This window comes from Miscanthus floridulus, chromosome 13, assembly GCF_019320115.1.
Source record: "Miscanthus floridulus cultivar M001 chromosome 13, ASM1932011v1, whole genome shotgun sequence".
In the NCBI taxonomy this organism is placed as follows: domain Eukaryota; kingdom Viridiplantae; phylum Streptophyta; class Magnoliopsida; order Poales; family Poaceae; genus Miscanthus; species Miscanthus floridulus.
The window spans coordinates 77,806,881-77,815,429 of NC_089592.1; the positions used below are offsets into that span (position 1 = coordinate 77,806,881).

Consider the following 8,549-nt stretch of genomic DNA (forward strand, 5'->3'; position numbering starts at 1 on the left):
ATGCTTTATGCATGCGTCCAAAGATTCGATGTGACGGAGAATCTTAAAAAATTTTGCAAAATGGAAGAGAACTAAACAGGCTCTAAGCAACGAGACAACCGCACACATGTAGTATGCAGTTGTTAGTGTTAACACAAGTGTCGTTTGATCCTACCTATGACCATGCTAGTGTAGACTATATGAAGTGCGTTCATACTAAATATGGTCAAGTAAGATGTGGTTACATGACACGTCAAAAAACACTTGAATTTCTACATAATTTGGGTCATAAAGCATAGATTAATTATACTCTCTCCATCCAAAAAATGTAATTATAACATATTAGTAATTTAAAGTATATTGAGTTTGGCTGATTATAAATAAAAATATCTGTATCATTATATTTTTCATGAGATATATTTTTATACTATACTTATTTGTTTCATAAACATTAATATTTTTACCTATATATTTGGTCAACCAACACATTAATGGGTGGACAGAGATAAATATATACGACGAAAACATCTACTAGCGAGTAAAAACATAATTTTAGGAAAAAATATAAAATTGGTTTTTATATTTTTCGAAGCTAAACAATATTTTCTATGATTTTTCTAGGATCAAACTAGATTTCTAAGTGTAAATGCATAACTTTCTAAAACTATTAAATAATGTTTTTTAAAACAACCATAGTCCAATTTACCCCCTAACTATCGACCTAGTACGGCTAATCCCCTCGTGTTTGGCGTAACATCATCTAAGATGAAGGATGTGGCGCCACACAGGCTACAACCGTTGAGTATGAATTAAAAAGATAACGGTTTAAAAATTAAGAGGGAGCAAACATACTTTTTATAGGTAAGGGAGGAAAATCAAACTTTGATATGAGAAATAAATTTTTTTTGAGAAACTTTGATATGATATATAAATAGTTGAGGGTAAAAAGGATTTTTCCCTGGCAAAATTTACGTTAACAGTTATTAGTTTGGGCTTTCTGGGCCGATTGTGAAGAAGATAGACTAATAACACCTGCGGATGGGCCGCAAAACTCACCTGAGGCTAGCAACCCAAGAAGGCCCCCGCGGCGGCCGTCGCCCATCGCCCATTCGCCCCTCCTACAAAACGACACGCGCACATCCACTATACCAAGTTCAGTCTCGCCTCCTTCCTCCCTCTCCTTCCCCCAATCGCACGCCACTCCCGCAGAAATCCCCACCCAAATTCCCGTCTCCCCCCGATCGCCGCTCTTCTCGCTGCTCGTAAACCCTAGACCAGCCGTACCTCCGCCGGTGTTCGCCCGTGCGCTGTCGTGCCCGCGCTTCCCCGCCTCAGCAGCCCGCGGCGCCGCGTGCCAAAACCCTAGCCGCCGCCTCCAGATCCCGATTCCGCAGGGAAGCGGGCGAGGGAGGGAGGGCCGCCCCGCCGCAGATGGAGCCCGCGGGGGCGCGCAAGGAGTGGCGCGCCGTCCCCGACTCCTCGCTCCGCTCCAATGGCGCCGAGGTAGGCCCGCGCCGCCGCTCCCCCGGCAGCACAAAACCCTCACTTCTCCCACCACCACCGTCCGGACCCGCTACCCAACTCACTCCCTGCTGTTGCTTCGTATTCAGGATGCAGCGGAGCACGGGAAGCTGGGGCAGCAGGAGGACCGAGCTATCTACGAGGTGCGTGCTTCCTTGCCTGCTTGCTCGCGCGACGCGCGAAATGCAGCCTTTTTCTATCTTCAGCATCTCTCGCTGCGCGTTGGTTTCCCCCGTGGGCGCGTTGGGGATGATCGCTTTCGGCGCTGTGGGTGCAGGAAGGGGCAGGTGGACTGGAGGACTTCTGCGCCATCACCATTGATGGGAGCGGAGGGCTCAGCGAGGACATCCTGAAGCAGCGCCTGCAGAGCCTCGCGCGGCAGCGGGAGGAGCTGCAGCAGGTCGAGATCGAGCTGCGTGCGCAGGCCATCGCACACCCGCAGATCATCGAGGCGCAACAAAGCTTCCAGGCGGCTGCCAAGGAGCATGCTGCAGCTGTGGCAAAGATCAAGGTTGTTCCTTTTGCTTTGCTCAGTGTCTCTCTACTACTAGTACCTAGCTCAAATAAGATTGTGCTTCACTTACCAGTTGTTGGAGATGACTTGGCTAGTAGTACTGCTTAGTTTTTCCATGATTTTGACATTTCTGAAGGGGCCAGATTGCCAAGCACCTTTCACTGGTTGAATTGTAGTGTTGACATTGAAAGGGCTGAACCCATGTCATGCTGGTGGAGACTGTAGCTCTGTTGGCATCCTTGTGCTTTGTAACATGTATGCTGATGGACAAATAATTTGATTAGCGGTTAATGCTCAGCACACTTAAATGATGCATTGTTGTCAGTTCTTTTTTATCCGTATAATTATAAGACACAGAGTAGCTTCTATAAAACCTCACTACTATTATTGTTCTGATTTCATGTTCTTGCTGCTTACATTGCTTAGTTCAGTTCATCCAATTACCCTGGGATTGTCTGGTCCGTATTTGAAAATAATTTTGATGTTCGGATTGAACAGGAGCAACTGCATGAGCGGGAGCAGTACATTCTTGAACTAGAAATGAAACTCAATGACAAGGATAGAGAACTAAATGCTCTGAAGATCGATCATCAAACGGTTAGTGTTCTTCATTTTATGTTTTGCAATCTTCACGGTGAGAGGAAATGAAAAATGTCTGTCATCTTTTTTGTTTCTTTCTTTTGTCAGGTGTGGGCAAATCAAGATCTTATTAGAGAACAGACCAAAGAGCTGGCAACTGTCAGGTACTATACGTAACTTCTGCAATTAATTGGTATGGTACCAGATTTCATTACTTGGAATAGTTTTTCATGGAGTCAAATCTTTAAAATTCTATTTGACATTCAAGTTTCTGGGCAAGTATGTGCTGTGGACTTGTTAAGTTGCTCTGACGGGCTCACAGAATCTGTTGATTTACTTACTCGTAGCTATTCACTATCAGCAGCTCATTTGCATGGCTGGGCCCATTGTGCTCCATTTGGCAGTGTGCCTATTAGTGTTAGGGTTAATTAGAGGTCTCTTGCTTAGGGGTCAAGTAAACCTCTCTATACAAGGGGAGATGGGAGGAGATATATCCATCTAATCAAGCAAGAAGAAATAGACCTATTATTCCAGTCCACCTCTCCTATCCCTGCCCTTGTGGTCCGGCTGCTGCTTATCGGCTGGCTGATGTCAGGCTGCTTGGGTTAGGGCCATCTAGATCAACATCCATAACATTGTTGCAATTAAAATGTATGCTGAGTGTTTCTCATTTCCTGCAGAAGGGAACGTGACAACTCTGAAGCTGAAAGAGCCCAACATCTTAAACAAATTCATGAGCTCCAAGAACTTCTGCGTGAAAAAGAAAGCCAGTTCATTGCATTAGAGGAACAGGTATTCTTTGCTAGTCATTTCTGTTCCACTTTTGTCATGTCTATGTTTATACTGTCACTACATTATCATTTTTCTTCAAACTGGACATTCTATCTCTGATAAGTGTACTGTCCTGCTTTGCATGATCTCTCTGTCAGTAGTTTGTATACCTTTCAATTTTCAAATCACTGGCATGCTAGAAGCCTGAAATGGATGCACCGTTCAGTAATATCCTGATAATATGAACCGAGTTACATATAATATGCAGCATTTCCAGGCCCATTCTGATTGCACATCTCTAAATTATGTTGTTATATTTGCTCTCTTGCCACGAGTGAGAATCAATCTGTGGATGAGTGTTAGCCTGTGTTGTGTGTGTGTGTGTGACCTTGTGTTCTCAATATAATGGTTTACTGATCTCCTTCATATTCGAGAAAAAAAGGATCTTAGGCTGTGGCCTATGGCACTGTTTGTTTTAGTTTTCTGTACTGATCCCTGAGTATTGAAAATGTCATTTGCTCTGTTTCAAAGTTATTGCCTGGACGAACCCAGCTCGCCATGGGGATCTAGTTACTCCTTGTCGCCTAGGAGATAAGGAGTACCCAGCTTGCCTTGCTGCCTTTGAAACCATGGCCATTTGGTTATAGGAGAGTTTCTTCTCGATTACTCAGCGTTGTTGGATGATTTCTTTCTTGAACTAATGACGATTGAAGTGTTGTTAGCATTCTAAATTCAGCTGCTTATGGATAGCCACATTATTGTTTCCAGCATAGGGCTGCTCAAGACAACATTCTTTACAAAGATGAGCAGTTGAGGGAAGCCCATGCTTGGGTTTCTCAAGTTCGAGAAATGGATGCTTTGCAGTCTCAATCCCTACAAGTTGAGTTACGTGAGCGCATGGAGCAATTTAATCAATATTGGATTAGCTTCCAGCAGCAGGTAAGTTTAGCTTTCCAGTATTCATGCATACTTCGTCGCAAAAAAAAGTATTCATGTATACTTTGGTTTCCTTTATTACACTAGTTTTTGTTATATCCCCTTCTTTTAGACTAGAATTTCACTTCCTCGTGTTTTTCCACAGTATGCTGAAATGCAGCGGAGCCTTCTCCATACAATACAACTACTCCAGCAAGAATTAGCTGAGGCAAGGGAACGGTCTGGTGCACAAAAAGATGGTCCGCAAGTTTCTCGGGAGGGGTCAGCTGAATCATCACATGTTCAAAGCATAGCAAACAGCGTGGCTTCAAATGGTAGTGCAACTGCAGATGGGAACCAGCAATTGTTGAAAAATAATGGAAGTGTGGATGCCTCTGTTAAGGTATTAAATTATTTCAGTAAGCAATTTATATAGCTGTCTATGGGAGGGGAAAATTGAATACTGTCACTGTTGTTTGGGTGACTTAATCGTTGTTCGCAGCAATCATGATGTCTTCTTTTTTTGTTTTATTATTGCAGTTCCTCCATGGCTTTTTTAGTACCTTCTGTCCTTACTTTTGCTTTACATGCTTTCTAAACCTCTTGTTTTCAATTACTAGTATTGCAGCAACTTATGCATTTTATGACAATAACATACAATTTGTTAGAACGTACTTATGAGATGTGTAACTATTTTTTTTCAGGGAAATAATGCCTCAGCTGTACCTGTTCCATCTCTACTGGGAATAGGTGGTCCGGCTGCGCATATTGCTGCGATGCATTCTTTTATGATTCATCCTCAAGGCATTCCTCAACCTTTAGCATCGCCCGACTCTGGCGTTCCTCAGTTTGGCAGTTTTCAGTCGCAGTCTACGATTCAACCAAACTCACATTGGCCCAATCAGCAGGTAAATTACTCTCTTGAAGTACTTCGCACATTGTAACATGCAGTGCCCATTCTAAGTTTGCAATTAATCTGTTCTTGTTTAGGAAGTACAAAATGTCTCACAACCGCAACATGAAACAAACTATCAGACATCCCAATCAGACCAGACTGCATTACAACAAGGCTCTATTAGTACTGATGATCTGTCCTCAAAGCCAAGTCAGGGTATCCATCCAGACCATCTTAATGCTCATGGGAAACAACAGCAGAGGCCTGCAAGTGCACCTACTGAATCAACTGATGAACTTACAGTTAGTCCATTTTATATTGTTTTTTTCTGTAACTTGGAATCAATTCATGAACTTATGGTTACTCCCTGTTACTTTTTTGTTTAAAAAAAAAACACAGGTTGGTGAAACGAATGTAGCTGAACTTGTAACTTATGATGAGCAGCAAAAAGCCTTAAAAGAACAGGATTCATTGTCAAATATGAACAGCCATATTGGAAGAGTTGAGCACGAAGAGCAGAATACTGAATCAAAGGTTTCTATGGTACTGTGTGTCTTATACAGTTTCTCATTTATGTGGGTGTCTCACGTTTAGTTCGCTCTTTTTAAAACCAGGATGAAAGAGCTGCATCTGACAAGCAGCCTGAGCCTGTATCTAGACAGCATAAACCTTCGAGCTTTCCTCCGTCAACTACCCAGATTCACTTGAAAAACAGTGCAACAGAGAATCCTAATGTTGTAAATCAGGTTGATACAATGAAATCAGTTGCCGGTGGTTTTGGTTCACAATTACCCCATGTACCAAAGGAACCTGCTCTCCTAGATGAGAGATCTGTATTGGCTTGCATTGTACGTGCAGTTCCTGCTGGACCTGAGGGTGGAATCAGGATTAGTTCAACTGTGAGTTATTTCTCATCCACATTAAGATGCTATGGTAGAGAATAAGTTCTGATTCATGTGCAATTTTTCTCTCAGCTGCCAAATAGGCTTGGGAAAATGTTGGCTCCTCTTCACTGGCATGACTATAAGAAGCAATATGGGAAGCTTGATGATTTTGTGGCTAGTCATCCAGAGGTTTACTTGAACTTAGCAATTTAGTCAATCTGTAGATACTAGATCGTTTGTGTTGCTGACAAGCTAATTGCCTTGCAGCTGTTTGTGATTGAGGGAGACTTCATTCACCTTCGTGAAGGAGCACAACAGATCATTTCTGCTACTACAGCTGCTGCAAAAATAGCTGCTGCTACAGCATCTTCTTCCCCTTACTCGTCCTTGCTGCCTTCAGTTGCCGTTACTCCTGTGGCACAAAGCACTCGGCAAAAAAGGGGGCCTGCAGTTGATTCCAGATCATCAAATACAATTCCCTCTGGAAATGGCTTCACAGATCAATTTAACATCATTCAGGGGGTTAGTGACGTAACAATTTCAGGCAAAGTAAGAAACACCCAAGATAATGGCTTCTTAGATGAAGTTCGAACTGGGCAGCCATCTATGCTCACAGCTGCTGCCAATGGTGCAAGACACAACAAAGGTGCAAATAATATCAGACATGGTTATGGAGGAAAGCAACAGGGGAGGTATGTTTCCATTCCTCATGTGATGTCAAAGCTGACACATGTTTTTAGGAGGCTGATGCAGTGCAAATCTTTTATATTCCAGGTCAACTGGGACAGCATACCTTTCCAGAAGATGAAGTAGCTTTCACTGGGTACATGAACCATATTCTTTTGATGGCCTTTTATACCCTGCACGATGTTTGCACTTTGAGTTTCCAAATTTACCTGCTTCCTTTTTTTTGACTGGTTTGATGACCTAAACTTATCAAAGACTTTGAATTAGCTTATGGTAGTATCACATTACAGTATTATGTAGTTTGTGTTTTGGAATACTCCCTCTGTCGGCCTGTCCTGTAATATAAGGCATGCACTATTCATCAAACTTTGTTATCTTTGACCAACAATTGTCTAATCATATGACAAGTTTATACTACTAAAGTGATTACAATGGATTTGTATTTAGAAATACTTTCTAATGATCAAAATTTTTATTGACGTAAATTACATATACAAGAGATTAGTGGTCAAAGTGTGATCTTGAAAATTGTCAAGTCAAATTGCGCCTTATCATTTGGGATGGTGTATTTGGTTCTACACCATTTTTTAAAAATCATTGCAATTTTTAGGCCAGTCTGTCTTACTTGCCTTGCTATATCATATTATAAAATGTCTTGCAGGAAGGCAAAAATTAGTTTCCGTATTTGCAACATCCACTGGTCTTACCTTGCCTAATCATATTATCATGTTTGTCATGAGGCTTGTGTTTGTGTAATACTCCATTTCAAATTGTAATACTCCCTTTGGCTTTTCTAGACCAGTGTATATCTAGATGCATAGCAAAAGCCATGTATCTAGAAACTAGAAAAGCCAAAAATGACTTACAATTTGGAATTGTGGGAGTAGCTAATAAATACTGTCTGCATTTTTGCAATATCGACCGGTCTTGCATTTACATTAAAGATACTGCTGCTACAATAGATGTATACTACCACTCACCTCTGCATCAAGCTGAATTACATCACTATTTTGCTTGTAGATGCTATTGGTTTTTGAGGGTGGTGATGCGGTTGGAAACCATACAAGTGGCAATGTTTTGGCTTCGAAATGGTCGATGCTGAAGATGACCTGGATTAAAATTATTCTAGATTTATTTTCTTTTGCACCATTGCTCTTCACAGCGCCTTTATTGGGGCCTTGTTTTAGCAAAGCTGTACTGATATCCCTAGCCCAAGAATCAGAAGCCTGCTGAAGTTTTGCGACTATGTAACTCGTCTGTGCTTGTATTGTGGTGCACTTGGAATGATGTGAATGTTATAGCGGATGTCCTTCAGCGTGAGGTCTCTGTGAAATGTACTAACATGATGAGCTCGAGAGCTGTGGTATAGTTGAGCTGGACAAATGCCCCGAAAGGCCCTAGGCGCCGCCTTTGGACCTTGTTATTATTTACAGGTGATATTGGTGTCGGAGATCTAATACCGGGGTACCCTAGGAGATGGAATCAATAACCATTGAACGTTAAAAACTTCTGGACGGATAAGGGCGTCGCTACGTTCCTTGCCCGAATGACGGAAGTTTGGTTCCGTCTCGCCCGACGCCTTTGGGCTAGCCTCGCCTCGCTCGAGGGCTAAGGGCTAGTCTCCACCTCACCCGACGTCTTTGGGCTAGCCTCGCCCGAGGGCTAAGGGCTAGCCTTCGTTTCGCCCGACGCCTTCGGGACAGCTTTGTCTCGCTCGAGGGTTGAAGGCTAGTCTCCACCTCACCCGACGCCTTTGGGACAGCTCCGCCTCGCCGATCCCCGCGGGTTGGGCTCGGTCACGCCC

At 42.8% G+C, this 8,549-nt stretch overlaps 1 protein-coding gene across 2 annotated transcripts; it reads left to right on the forward strand.

Annotated features, from left to right (window-relative positions):
• The first annotated feature begins 1,125 nt into the window (after positions 1 to 1,125).
• On the forward strand, positions 1,126 to 8,082 carry LOC136500637 (uncharacterized). 2 transcript variants are annotated; one of them, XM_066496038.1, is made up of 16 exons: positions 1,126 to 1,482; positions 1,590 to 1,643; positions 1,778 to 2,011; positions 2,513 to 2,611; positions 2,702 to 2,757; positions 3,274 to 3,385; positions 4,133 to 4,303; positions 4,446 to 4,682; positions 4,984 to 5,187; positions 5,270 to 5,476; positions 5,574 to 5,717; positions 5,789 to 6,073; positions 6,149 to 6,247; positions 6,326 to 6,750; positions 6,833 to 6,881; positions 7,766 to 8,082. In XM_066496038.1, the coding sequence occupies exons 1-15, from the start codon at positions 1,411 to 1,413 to the stop codon at positions 6,864 to 6,866; spliced, it is 2,433 nt and encodes an 810-aa protein (XP_066352135.1). In that variant the 5' UTR covers positions 1,126 to 1,410; the 3' UTR covers positions 6,867 to 6,881; positions 7,766 to 8,082. The 2 variants fall into 2 exon arrangements, with proteins under 2 accessions (XP_066352135.1, XP_066352136.1); XM_066496039.1 differs by having other exon boundaries at positions 5,574 to 5,708.
• Positions 8,083 to 8,549: the final 467 nt, after the last annotated feature.